The 14815-nt window shown below is 35.2% G+C and overlaps 1 protein-coding gene across 1 annotated transcript; it reads left to right on the forward strand.

Annotated features, from left to right (window-relative positions):
- Nucleotides 1-7208: 7208 nt before the first annotated feature.
- LOC142629836 (protein Iojap-related, mitochondrial) lies at nt 7209-11818 on the forward strand. Its single transcript, XM_075803875.1, has 4 exons — nt 7209-7599; nt 8937-9024; nt 9653-9750; nt 11421-11818. Exons 1-4 carry the CDS (start codon nt 7303-7305, stop codon nt 11490-11492), a joined length of 555 nt encoding a protein of 184 aa, XP_075659990.1. The 5' UTR covers nt 7209-7302; the 3' UTR covers nt 11493-11818.
- Nucleotides 11819-14815: the final 2997 nt, after the last annotated feature.

Below are 14815 nucleotides of genomic sequence, written 5' to 3' on the forward strand. Positions count from 1 at the left end.
TATTCTTAGTTATGCCTGGCTCCTCGGACCACCTAATTTGGGTAAATTAATACTTCATGTCATTTTACTTAAGTATCAAACAAAACCTTGGTTATGTCTGGCTCCTCGAACCATATGTCTTGGATAAATTGATATTTTCTATTATTTTTCTAAGTGTTAAACAAAACCTTGATTAGGTTTGGCTCCTCGGACCACCTACTTTGGGTAAATTAATACTTCATGTCATTTTACTTAAGTATCAAACAGAACTATGGTTATGTCTGGCTCCTTAGACCACATGTCTTGGGTAAATTGATATTTTTTTATCATTGTTAAACATAATTTTAGTTATGCATGGCTCCTCGGACCACATGCTTTAGGTAAATTAATACTTTTTATTATTTATTTAAGTCCCAAATGGAACCATCCATGCTGAATAGCAAGGACCTTTACTCTGGTGACTTAAACAAAGGGGCATTCGTGAGCATCACTTAAAGCATTTGTAAGTATATCAAATCTGTCTGTTGTCAGTTTGAAATTTGGTTGTCCCCCCCCCCCCCCAAGTCCTTTAAGCCTATTGACAAGTGAAGGGTTAAATGGGGTTTGACGTGGATGAATGCTCTGTTATTGTGTATAGTTTCTGAAGTTAAGGGTATGCTTTGATGAGGTTGTGGACTTAGTAGGTTTAACTTGTTCTGTTTCTAATTAGGATGGTTTGATAACTATGCTACCACTTATGCAGATAACCAAATAGAGTTATATCTTATTGTCATGTTAGTTAAGTGTTAAATAAAATAGAAACTATGCTAGGATAAACCCAAGTATCACAATTATGAAAGAAAAACTTATAATTTTCATTGATCTGTGCCTTAGAAAAAGAAAATTTGCTTAAAAAAGATCAAACTGCATTACAAATTCAAGAAACAAAACACAAACAGTTTAAAAACAAAAGGAGGACAAAGACAACTCATGGTTTCATCTATATTACAAGCTTGTCCTTAGGAGTCTTGGCAGGTTGGGTGGTTGCTGCTGCTGAGGATGCCAAACCCTTGCTCTTCGAATCTTCGTTGTCAAGAAAGGGTTTCCAGAGTCAATTCATGGCTTTGAGAAACCACCCCTCCCTTGGAAGAATTCTTGGGTGCATCCAAGGGCTTTATCATCTCGAATGAGGCTTCCTTAGGGGTTTTTTTCTCCTTGGCAAGTGTGCTGGTTTGCTTTGCACATTTTTGAGGATTGCTGGGAGGAGGAGGGTCCTTGTTTAGAACCTCTTCAATAGGGCTTGCAATGTTGGGGGTTGTATCATCCTGAGAGGCTGAGGAGCTTGATGCCTGGATTGTAGGGGGTAGTATACATTTTCTGCCCTTCTAAGTGCCGAGGAGGCCTCAACCCCTACCTGGTTGAGGGCCTCATTCCACACCTGGAGACAGTATTCTCTACATACCCCCGTAGCCTCGGACCTGAAGGCCTCCTCGGTCTTAGCTACCCCCACATTGTAGCCGTCTTGTTCGGCCTGATCCTTGGCTTTCTCAGCTTCCTCCAGCTTTTTCTTTAGTAGCTTGATTTGCTCCCTTGCAACAACAAGATCACCCTCAGTTTGGAGAAGTTGCTTGAGCTGAGTCTCGGCTTGTCTCTCTGCCCCTTCTAGTGCTGCCTCAGTGCTTTTCTTCTCCCTCTCAGCCTTGGTGAGTTGGGTGTTTAGCTTTTTCACCTTTTTCTCGGCCACGTTGAAAGCCTCAACATCAGTAACTCGCCTGCCCTCCTTATCCTTCATTTGTCAGCGAGTGGCTTGGACAGCCTACAAAGGAAACTTAGCAAGTAAGTAAAGGCAAAAGTAAAAAAAAATATAAGTAATAATGACAAAAATGAGCAAAAGTGAGCAAATGAATAAAAAGGTTGACCTTAAATGACTTACCAGAGCCAGGTCTCTCTTTAGACTTAGAAACACCTTATGTTTCTTGAGGTTCCGTAGATCGGCTATATCGTTGGGTAGAAGCAGAGCTTGCTCTACAGCGTCTGCCACCTACCCGGCCTTTTCATGTTGACGGTCCCTAATTGAGGAGCTCGCAGGGAGAGAAGACCGGTCTAGCACCAGGGGAGGATTCTAGTTTGGAACCCTAGTACGGAGATCGCATCCTCTATCACCAGGTGCCCCATCATTTAGGGACCTTGTCTGGGTAGTCTTGGCTACCTTGGCCCTTCTTTGGGGCTCATCCTCCTTGGAAGGAACAGCCCGACTTTCTTCTACCGTCTCCTTCCCCATTCTGCTCCCTTTGCCTCTTTTTATCAGCAGGTTCCTGTTGAGGATCATGAGAAGTGAGGAGAGGAAGGTGCTTAGCTTGCCCGACTGCCTCGAGCACCTTGCCCCTAACTTGGGACTCCATCATCTCCATAAGGCTGCCCCTGGGTTTGCACTGTATTCCCATTGCCTCAAGAACGGTTGTGTCTTCTTGAATGCTGCTTACTTGGGCCAAGGGAAGGTGGCAAGGGTTACTGATTTGAGGCTCAAGAGATTAGGGCTAGTCGAAGATGGCAAACTCATCCTTGGAGTCAGTCACTTCAACTACTTCTGTTTCTTTTTCTTCTTCTTCTTCTTCTTCTTCTTCTTCTTCCTTTGAAGTGGCTGACTGTGAAGGGGTCGCTTCGTCCTCAGCCTTGTATTGAAGGAGTGGTTCTACCTGTAGTACACCTTGTGGTCTCGGACCTGGGTTGAGAAAACCAAGCACGGTGACATTGATTAGGGGTAGGCGCGGATCCTTCGCCTTTATCACGTTCTTCAGTGCTTGAAAGCTGAAGGAGAGTGGAGTGTAGTTGAGGATCAAGTGCACCGCTTGTAGTTGACCATCTGTGTGGACAAACACCTCGGCTTGGAATATTTTGTCTAGACTTTGCTTGTTGACAAGGCTTAAGTTCAGTTCGGCGGCGTGCTTATCTGCGAAACCATTAAGAAAACAAAAAATCATATGTAATAGAATAACACAAATCAAAGAGAGAATACGTTTACAAGCACAGACTAGAAAAGATTAGTACAGAGTATGGCAAAGAAAAATAAAGGATGATTTAGAAGCAATAAACTTAGACCTACAACCCCACCTGGTTTCCCCTCTCTCGTAGGACAGGGGAGGCCATCGTGCCACTCCCCAGAGACGATCAGAAAATCTTTATTCATGCCTTTGTTGGATTTAGGGAGGCAAGAGATGAGTCTAAACTCGAGGTACCTAGTTTTTAGGTAGTATTCCTACCTTTTTAAGTGGTGGAGGTTATAGACCCAATTGACATCGTGATGGGTAAGACCTAAGCTCATTTTCTTATTAAGGGCATCTACGCTACCTAAAATTCTAAACATGTTTGGGGCACATTGGATGGGAGCTAATCTATGAGCCTTAAGGTAATCCCTAGTGACCATGCCCATAGGGATTCTTATCCCTCCTATAAAGGAAATCATCGGGATTACCACTTCTCCCTCCTGCCTTTGAGTGTGTCAATACCCTTACTTACAATACCTAATGGAGACTCCTAGCGGGATTCTATATTGAGCTTTAAAGCTTTCTATACTCTCCGTGGAGTCTACCAAGTATGCGAATCTACCCATGTGTGAAAAAGGTTGAAGGTACTAGGATGGTGAAGGGGAATTAAGGGTGCCAAGGAGAAAAGGGTACTGTATAAAGAAACGTAGAAAGAAAAGTAAGTAGAAAGGGATGAAAAGACTTACGCGTAGAAAGAAACTCTCCTTGGACTAGCTCTTGATATTTATGAATGCAAAAATGAAGGAAATGAAGGGTTTAAGCGATATATATATATCAGGGAGAGAGATAAGCAGGAAAATTCCCACCTGAGTTCCAAGAAAATCCTTGACTGTTGGATTTGCATCGCACCATGAAGCTGCATAAATTTAATGAAGGTGAGTCTCGGGTGTCGAAGTGTTAGGAACGTGCGTTGGGCAGTTAAAAAGGGTACTTACGCAGACAAGAGTGATGCATGGTAAAAGTGAGGTACTTAAGGTAATATCGAAATCCCCTTTTTTCTTCACAAAGAGCTAAAGAAGAGGATTTCGAGAAGCTATTGTAGGGAGGATTGGCCCATTAGTATATATTGGGCCGGGGGCCTGGTCCGAGGACGGGTAAACATTGTCCTGGAGGTCGACATTGATGAATAAAGAAAGGGGTCTAGTTATGATGATTCGAGAAGAGGGTCTGAGGATAGATGCCTCCTCGACTGAGCGAAGTAGAGTTTAAAAGGTATGGTCTGCCATCCAAAAGTAACGTTTTAGGAAATTCTGTTGATAAGAATATACATCGTGAGAACACTTGACAAAAGAAAGCTATGAAATATCTTGGAGAAAGCTGCTACCACCGCATTGAATGCTATGTAGCTAACTTTCTGGCCGCATTAATGAGGAAGTGATACCTGAACAATGATTTTCAGCCTTACAACTACTTCCAAAGACTTTAGGAAGGTGCTGATGGGATAAGGATCAACACCAGCAATCTGATCTACATGTGGAGGGTAGAGATAAAAGGGAGAATGTAGTATAAAGTAGGGAAAGGACTCTGAGGGGTGGGGATTGGAGAAAAAGAAAGAGAAAAACACTGTAGAGTCAAGAACAATACTTGTAATCAGTCCTAAGAGAATTAGATATAAGAATCAACCTCCTCGGATTGTGTCCAAGGACAATTTTCTTTAGATAAAATCAGTTCATCTTTATTATATTGTCATTTTTTACTCACTATGATCATTGTCTAAGCTCATTAGAACCTAGTTTCTAATCCACTCTCTACAAATTCATTGTATTGGGCTCTTTGGGCCTACTCCCTTTCTTACTTCGGGCTTAGGTACAAAAATTGTGGCCTTACATAGATAATCTTATGTGAGTGCTATTGAGAAGTGATTGTGTAAAATAATATAAGTTGATTTACTTTTAAGCTGAAAGTACTCTAGCAAAAAAAGAGGTAGAGAGAGACCCGTAATAATAATAAAAAAGTACGTAACATCTTGAGAAAAACCATAACGCGAGAGTCACATTCAGTTATTTGTATTTACTTTTTGACCAAAAACATAATAATGAGTCTCACAAAAACAAACTACTTTATTGTGGGCCCACGTGGGACTTGCAAATAGTAAAAATAAAAAATTAGCGATAAGTTAACACATAATCTAATCTTAAACACAAACACTTTCAACAAATATGTTAAGTTATTAGTGCATTAGTAGCTGGGGGTGTAAAACTCCTAAATGGCTATTTTAGAACCCCTAAACACCAAAAAATCCTCAACATTTCATTGTCTATAGCTAAAAAAATATAGACACTAGCTACATTAAAGTTGTATAAGTAAACCATTAGTGACTTAGCGTAACAACTTCTTATTTTTTTTTTTTTTTGGTTACATATTCTTTTTTCTTCTCTTTTGCCTCTCCTCTCTTTCTCATATCACTTGTCACTCTCACTTCTCTCTCCTCTCTCGCCTTTCTTTCTACCACCATCAAATCAGTTGTGGGTCAAATTAAGATGTGGGCTAGGTGGTTGAAATTGGGCTAGTGACAGTTGGGTTGTGGTGGTGACGTTTTTGGGTTTTCGATGGTTTGTTATGGATGAGTTTCTTTTTTCTTTTCGCTGTGGGGTTTATTTCAAAATGAGTTTTGATGGACGTGGTTGCTATGGTAGCAGGTTTTGATAGAGGTAGTGGCTAGTTTTGAGAGAGAGAGAGAGAGAGAGAGAGAAAAAAAAACTACTATAGGTGAAGAGACAGAAGGGAGAGATGGTGAGGAAGAGAGACAAAGGGATAGTTAAATGAATAAAAATTTTGAATTGTGTTGGGTATGATGAGAAAAATAAGAAATGAGATATTGGGTGAATAGTAAAATGATATTTTAAAGAAGATAATTTAATTTTTGGGTTGGTAAAATAGGTTTATATTTTTTACAAACTCGGCTGTGAATGCCGTTCTAGATGTATAATGAAAATCATGGTAGTGGTGGATTCATGAAAAAGTAATATGCTCCCACCATAAGTTGACAACTCAACAAAGTGTGAAATTAGATGTGTTCGTATAGTTGTTGATAAATTAACGTACATTAAGCATCTCATCTATGGGTGATTGTTACATGTTTGTTCCATAATAAATTTTTTCTTTTTAATTTTTAGTTATTTTTTAAAATACAAATATATTCTAGGGCTAATTTCAATTTATCCACAAGTGGTTTGGGAGAACCCATTATTTTTCCTACTTAAGATTAACCCTATTATACAACCATTTCTCATCTCATTACTTTCACCATGGATCAATGAAAGGGGTGAAGTTTGGGTGGTCAAGGTTTGGGTTAGAATTTTGTTTATGCTTTTAGGCCATTGTGAGTGACTGTGGGACTTGGGGTTTTTGGGCTTTCAAGCAATGAACTTAGAGGGTTGGGTTGTCGCGTGTGCCGTAGTGTATTGTTGTTTGGGGTCTAGTTATAGTATTTTTTTTAGAGATAGATAGCAGGGAGATGGGAGAGGTGGAGTTTGAATCATAGACATAAGACCGCAAATAACATTACCACTAATATAGGATTTCATGATAAGTCAATTGGTCGTGGGTGTTTAGAAAGGAAATAGTGAACTAAAAAAAAAAAAATTCAAATGTAGATTTTTTTTTTTTTTGTGCGGATAAAATGACTTAGGGTCTGTTTGGTAGGCCATTTTAAACACACTTTTAAGCATTTTAAACACACTTACACATATTTTTACACACTTTTTCACCTATACGTATATCAAAAACACCCAAACAACATTACTCAAACTCATCTACCAAACACCTCCTTAATTTTAGGGCATTAAAACTATGTCATTTTGAGATAGAATTACGTGACAAAAAAAAAAACAAAAAACAAAAACAAAACCCTAACTTTAGAGTCTCCATACAAAATTTTAAAATTTAGGGCAAGATTCATAACCCTTTAACTATGAACTATGTATGTGACTAGTTCTAAATTAAAAAGTCAGTTTATTTTATTATTTAGTTTATTTTTACTACTATTCATCGGCTTCATTATATTTTTTAGTACTATTTGTGAGTATAACTGTACTAATGAGTTTATTTTATTATTTAGTTTAGTTTTACTACTATTTATCGGCCTCATTATACTTTTTAGTACTATTTATAAGTACAACGGTACTATTTTAACTAATTTTTTCTTTTATTCACAATAATTTTAGCAAAAAATCTCAGTTCCAATCAAAAAATTTAATCTCAAACAGAGCACAAAGCAGTAAAAATAAGTACACACCAAACTAGAGTTACACTGTGAATAGCATCTCCGAGGCAGAGAAGTGACAAAAGTTGGAAACTCATGTGGGCGGCACTACGATCTCGTTCCTCATCGCTCCATCCATGGAAGCAAGGGATCACAGCTCCACCAGGGCTTACCCCCACCGCCTTCTCTTCTTCGTCTTTCACAACCGCCACCACCAACAAAGCCTTCCTCAGCCTCCAAGAAATCCAGAAGGTTCTCAACGACGTTAGGGCGGACGACGTCAAGGTCTTATCGGTCCCCAATATGCACGCCGATTGGGCCGATTGCATGGTCCTCGCCACCGGTAGGTCCACCTGGCACGTCAAGAACATCGCTCAAGCCCTTATCCACAAGGCAGGTTCGTCCTCTCTTCTCGCTTCTTCTTTTTTTGTTAAAACCCTAATTTTCTGTTTGGTTGCCGAGAAAACAAGACACGAGTTTTAAATATCGGTTAGTTGAATTTATTTTGTGTTTGATTAAGTAAAGATTGAATTCCTTATCCTCTGTTTGGTTGCTGAGAATCTTTAGGAAATGGTATTCTTTTTGATAAATAATTGAAAAAATTGGTGTTCTTATGTATGTATAAAAACTTAATTTTTTTTAAAAACATAATTATCCGTTTGGTTGCCGAGAAAACAAAATATGAGTTTCAAAATTTTGGTTAATACTTTGAATTTCTTTTGTGTTAGATTAAGTAAAGATTCTTGGGAGTTGTGGTCTTTGGTTGTCTGCTTGTCTGGTATTCACTGGGTTATGCCTTATACTGTTCTTGAGTTGTTTGAGGTTTGGCAAGGAAAGTTTGCGCGACATCGTAACATAGATGTTTGGAGATTAGTGCCTCATTGCTTGATCCGGTGCATTTGGCGTGAAAGGAATGCTAGAAGTTTTGAGGGGAGTGAACGTTTTTTGCTAGAGATTAAGTCTTTTTTCTTGCACACTCTTTAAATGGACTCTTTGAATGGAGTGTGATCTTTTCTCATTTTTCTTGTTCTTCTTTTCCTATTTTTCTTGATTGTTGTACTTTTTGTTCCTGATTTGTGCCCCCATAGTACATCCTAATGTACTTCGCTAGGCACTTTTTCTATTATTAATAATATTTTTACATTACTTATCAAAAAAAAAAAAAAGGTAAAGATCGAATTCCTAATCCTCTGTTTGGTTGCTGAGAATCTTTAGGAGATGGAATTCTGATGTATGTGTATAAAAGCCTCAATTTTTTTCAAACTCTAATTTTCTGTTTGGTTGCTAAAAAAATAAAATATGATTTTTAATTTTTGGTTAGGTTTTCTCTCTGTAGCCGAAAAGGAAAATACTTCATTTCTATTATACGTTGAATTTCTTTTGTGTTTGATTAAGTAAAGATTGAATTCCTAATCCTCCGTTTGGTTGCTGAGAATCTTTAGGAAATGGTTTTCTTTTTGATAAATAATCGAAAAAAATGGTATTCTGATGTATGTATAAAAGCTTATATATTTATGATGTTTTAGTAATGGAAAAATGGAATGAAAAATAAGGCAGATAATGATCAGTGTTAAGATGCAAAGTTTTCAACAACAAAAAAGTTGGGGACCTTTTCTCAATGGCCAATAGGTTGGTGCAAAAGTTATGCTAATTTTTGGTGATAAGTTATTGTTCAGTTATCTATAAGTTTATTATTATTATTTGGTGATTGAATTAATCTGTATGAGCAGGCTAAGCAGAAGCAGAAAGGAGTGGATCGGAAGGTTCTGCCGAGTGTTGAAGGCCAAGAGGAAGGAAAGTGGATTGTCATTGACTCTGGTCTGTGCTGCTCTTTCTTGTATTACATTTTACAAATGTTAGTTGGTTTCAAAGTGTTTTGGACTTGTTTGGTATAATCAATGGGATCCCATAAATCTGCTGCTAAATAGGATGGATGAGTGAAAACTGTGAGGTCTTGGGTTCAAAATTTCTTACTAATACTCATAAAAGTAAAGAAAAAAATATCTAGAAAATAAATCAGATGGGTTTGAGAATTCTTTTCCTTGTTATGGTAAATATTAGATGGCAGTGGGTGGTGCTTGATAGGAGTTACTTAGTCTAATGTTCTTATCATATTTGTGTATTGCCCGGTAATATTTTTGTACTTCTAAATTCAAAGTACATTATCCAACTTATCAAAAAAAAAAAAATTCAAAGTACATTATCCAAATATCTAGTTGAATCTTTTATTTATTTATTTATTTTTTAATCTCAGTTTATTATCTTCAATTATGATACATCCAGTATGTGTTTCTAGTTATCAGAAAAAGAAAAAGAAAAGGTGTTTCTAACAACATGCTTTATAAAATGCTGAATGTGCCATCCTTTTTTTGATAGGTAAACTTGTATTCTGGTAAAATGTGTCATCCTTTTATCTTATTTTTAATGTCGATTTGTTTTTCTTCAGGAAAAATTATTGTTCATGCTCTTGATGAGAAGGCTAGAGAGTACTACAATTTGGAGGGCCTTTGGACCACGGAGACATCTCAAAAGGAACCAAACCCGGTAATTTGAGTTTCTTTATAACTTTCTAAGATGTCATTAGCTTATGTTGAACTGTTCCTGCATGCACATACAAAATTGGGAATGCTTCACCTTTTTGACAAGAAGATTATTGGCTGGCAGAAACATAAAAGAATTAGTAAAATTTTTGAGGAATACTAGGTAAGACTGTCAAGTTAGGGATTTTCTTTTTTTCTTCTTATTTTTGAGAATCTAGTGAGGGATTTTCAGAGTGTATCAAATGGTAGACATCATCTGCCTCCGGCTTAAATAAGTTCTAATAAAAATTTTGAAGGGTAAATACTGAAGGTACAATCCCAAGTTATTCGACATCACCCGAATTTGATGGCCTAATTTGACCTCTAAATACCTACTGATTAGAATCCATCGTAGTAGTTCTGCCCAATCTTCTTACACTAGTGGTCTGCTCTCTTCAATCCAGTGTCTTGTGAAAGGAATTAAAAAAAAAAAAGAAAAAAAAGAAAAAGAAGAAAGAATATACTGTCTACATGGAAAAAGATTTCTCTGGCATAGTTGCAGCCACAATTCTCCAGACGAATCTTTAGGTGGCACTGGCTGCATCAATGTTGCATGGAGGGCATGGATGTGCAATCATCTCTTTGGAGGGGATGCATAACCATCCCAACTGCTTACATTCACCAGTAGTAGTAATTTTGATGATGTTGCTTGGAGAATTTTATAAGACAGTTTCCTCGTTCCACATTCTCTTACCAATTTTTTTTTTTTTGGTTGAATTTTATATGCATTCTTCCCAAACAGACACAGACGTCTTTGTCACTAACTAGCTGATCTGGGCATTTATTTTGGACACACAAATCGGACACCTTAGAAAAAGAACATACACAATTTAATTACCTTGATTTCTTACTTGCACAAGTAAGATTGTTTTTTAATCCAATTTCTCAGTAAGAATGGTTAAACTTCTTGTTGAATGGTTAAACTTTTCTTCTTGCAAACCCACCCTGCTGGAGTTCTGCATCTGCTGGTCCCTATGAGCGTTCTTTGTCCTCTTTTAGAAGCCTAGAATTAAAAAACTTTTATCAGTATGTGACTAGTTTGCAATTTAAGTATTAAAATATTAATGTAGATGGAAATCCTTGTTCTAATTATTTTTTTGGTGGAAATCTATGCTTTGCATATTTTGATCATCATGTCTTTTTATTTGATTTTATTGAGAGGTAAGTTACACGTGCTTGTGGGTAGTGAACCCAGGACATTATCCTCCGTCACATTATTCAGGAAAGAGGAAGGGGCCATTGAGCCGGAGCTCATTAGCATTGTCATGGCCAGTTCTTATGGAGGCAAATCTAATTGCTTCCAGGTCAACTTGTGTTCTGGCCTTAAAAATTGAGAAATTAGAATGCATTCAAGTGGGTGCAAAATTATAATGCATTCAAATGGCCTCTTCATTAGAAAAGCTAGGATGGCTGTGGTCATGTGGAACTCTTGTTATTCAGTTGATTACTTAATAGAATTCGAAATTGTTCTAGTTCAACATGAGTGATTGGTCTACAAAACTGAGAATGAGACTTTTTTTTTTAATTATTTTTTTATTTCTTTGGCCTTCTCTATCTCGCAGATGGAAAATACTTATCTATGTGGTTCCTCATATGACCTCTTATTTTTTTTTTAATTTTAATAAATTTGTTCAGGAGTTGGAAAAAGCTTTTGTGAAGATTCGTCCCAAGAACAACTCCAAAAAACCAGTGCGAAAAGTTGCATGATCATTTTTGCCCATATGCTGAAGTCGGTCGGACTCCACATTGTAAGGCTTATATGTCTGTTCTAAATGCAAACTGTAGATTGTTATCAAATTAAGGTATTTTCTGTAGTTTGTCATGTGCATGCACGCATTTTGAATTTGATTTTCCTTTATCTGTTATATTTGGTTGGAATATAACAGCAAATTCCCCTGGCTTCTCCTCTGTCACTTGATTTTGTAGCTATGGTTAAATTAGTTTTGCATTTGTCTACGCCATCCCAAGGGACAAAGGATGCCATTTTTCTCTGTAGTGATACCTAATGCTAATATTACCAAGTTTCAGCTCAACTCGATGATTGAAGCATTGTAAACCCTAGCAATACATTGTAGCTGCGATGGTTTGATCTACTCCCCATGAAAAATGTTGAATTCAGTGCTTCATATGTACAATTTTGGTAGTAGTTGGTATATTTGGATAAAAGAATTTAAGGAAAATGATTTGGATTTCAATCTTTAGTTTTGACGACTTGAACAGAATATGAAATGATTTTTATTGATGAAACTTTATGAAGGATTTTTTTTTTTTTTTGCTGAATAATTTTATGAAGGAATTTGAGCTTTATTAATAAGTGGATTAAAAATGATGTGTATAGATGTCATTTCAAATACCACCAAGGGTGTGGTTCAACGGTCACTATGCCCTCTTTAAGTGTTTTGGTGAAACATCGACTTTAATGTTCACTTATGCATTGGTGGAACTGGACAGCGATGGTTTTGTGAACCCATTGGGTGGGATATTATTATAGTCACACCTAAATAGGAAAAGCCACCTCTAGTCATCCTCTCTTTCCCATAAAGAAAAAAAAAAAAAAAAAATTGGGGCATTAAGTTGAGCATCTTTGAACCCAACTGTGTTGTGGCTGCCTAAAATTAGGCTCCTCTTATTCTAAATCACATATATGATTTAAAATCTAATTGAATTTAGACTTTTTGATTTTTGTACCTAATAATTTACTTGTCACAAAAATTAAAAAATTAGATGGGACACATGACACAAAATTGAAATTCAATTTAGAATCTAATGGAATTTAGACTTTTTGATTTGTATCCCTAATAATTCACTTGACACTCAAATTTAAAAATTAAATGAGACATGTGACTCAAAATTAGACTCCAATTTAAAATTTAATTGGATTTTTTTTCAGCTTTGCCTATATATATATATATATAATTTAAAATCTAATTGGATTTAGACTCTTCGATTTTTACATTTAATAATTCACTTGCCACAAAAATTAAAAAATTAGATGAGACACATGGCACAAAATTGAATTTCAATTAAAATTCAATTTAGAATCTTTGATTTTTGCGCCTTTTTTTTTTATAGAGAATTTCAACCTATGGCGTCCACTTTTGATGATAGCTCTTTATCATCAGAGCAAAACACCCATTAAATTTAATTGGATTTTTTCTCAGTTTTGCCTATATATATATATATATATAATTTAAAATCTAATTGAATTTAGACTCTTCGATTTTTACACTTAATAATTCACTTGCCACAAAAATTAAAAAATTAGATGAGACACGTGGCACAAAATTGAATTTCAATTAAAATTCAATTTAGAATCTTTGATTTTTGCGCCTTTTTTTTTTATAGAGAGTTTCAACCTATGGCGTCCACTTTTGATGATAGCTCTTTATCATCAGAGCAAAACACCCATCAGATTTTGGTGTAAACGGGGATTGAACTTCAGATTTATTATACAACCATCAGAGACTTTACCAGTTGAACTAACTGGAACCAACTGATTTTTGCGCCTAATAATTCACTTGACACGCAAATTTAAAAATTAGATGAGACACATTGTGCAAAATTAAATATGATTTATAATTTAATTGGATCTAGACTCTTCGGTTTTTGCACCTAATAATTTATTGATCACAAAAATTAAAAAATTAGATTGGACACATGGCACAAAATTGAATTTCAATTTAGAATCTTTGATTTTGCACCTAATAATTCACTTGACACACAAATTTAAAAATTAAATGAGACAGGTGGCTCAAAATTAGACTCCAATTTAGAATTTAATTAGATTTTTTCTCAGTTTTGCCTATATATATATATATATGATTTAAAATCTAATTGGATCTAGGCTCTTCAATTTTTACACCTAATAATTCATTTGCCACAAAAATTAAAAAATTAGATGAGATACATGGTACACAATTAAATTGAAATTAAAATTCAATTTAGAATCTTTGATTTTTGTGCCTAAGAAATTCACTTAACACACAAATTTAAAAATTAGATAAGACAAATGGTGCAAAGTTAGACATGATTTAGAATTTAATTGGATCTAAACTATTCGGTTTTTGCACCTAATAATTCACTTATCACAAAAATTAAAAAATTAGATTGGACACATGGCACAAAATTGAATTTCAATTTAGAATTTTTGATTTTTGCACCTAATAATTCACTTGACACAGAAATTTAAAAATTAGATGAGACACATTTCGCAAAATTAGACATGATTTAGAACCTAATTGGATCTAGACTTTTCGGTTTTTGCACCCAATAATTCATTTGCCACAAAAATTAAAAAATTAGATAGGACACATGGCACAAAATTGTACGTGAATTTAAATTCTTTGATTTTTGCACCTAATAATTCACTTGACACACAAATTTATAAATTTGACGTGGCCCAAAATTAGACTCCAATTTAGAATTTAATTGGATTTTCTCTCAGCTTTGCTTATATATATAGTAGCTTATAACTCCATGCATATGCATAGATACATTTAAAAATATACAATAAGATGCATAATACAATTTCTATATATAAAATTTAAATACTATTGATATTCATTTTTATATTTTGTTAACTTTTTTAAATTTTTTTTAAGGATATTATTAGGTATGAAATGTAAATTGTCCATTTTTTTTTAATTATTGTGAAACACTTTTTTTTTTATAGTTTATTTATTCTAGACTCTTTGATTTTTGTACTTAATAACTCACTTGATCGAATATTTATGATGTGGTCCCACATTTGATTTTAAAATTAAGAAATAAAACTCTTTAAAGATAAATAATTTAGGACACATGGTATAAAATTGAAATTCTAATTTAGAATTCTAATTTGAGTTTCTCTCAGCTTGACCTATTATTATATATATAGATATATAGTTCATTTGGCACAAAAATTTAAAATTAGATTAGACACCTGGCGCAAAATTGAGAATCTAATAGAAATTTAATTGGATTTTCTCTGAGTTTTGGCTTTTTATATATATAGATAGATAATTCATTTGGCACAAAAATTAAAAATTAAA

This window comes from Castanea sativa, chromosome 3, assembly GCF_040712315.1.
Source record: "Castanea sativa cultivar Marrone di Chiusa Pesio chromosome 3, ASM4071231v1".
Classification (NCBI taxonomy): domain Eukaryota; kingdom Viridiplantae; phylum Streptophyta; class Magnoliopsida; order Fagales; family Fagaceae; genus Castanea; species Castanea sativa.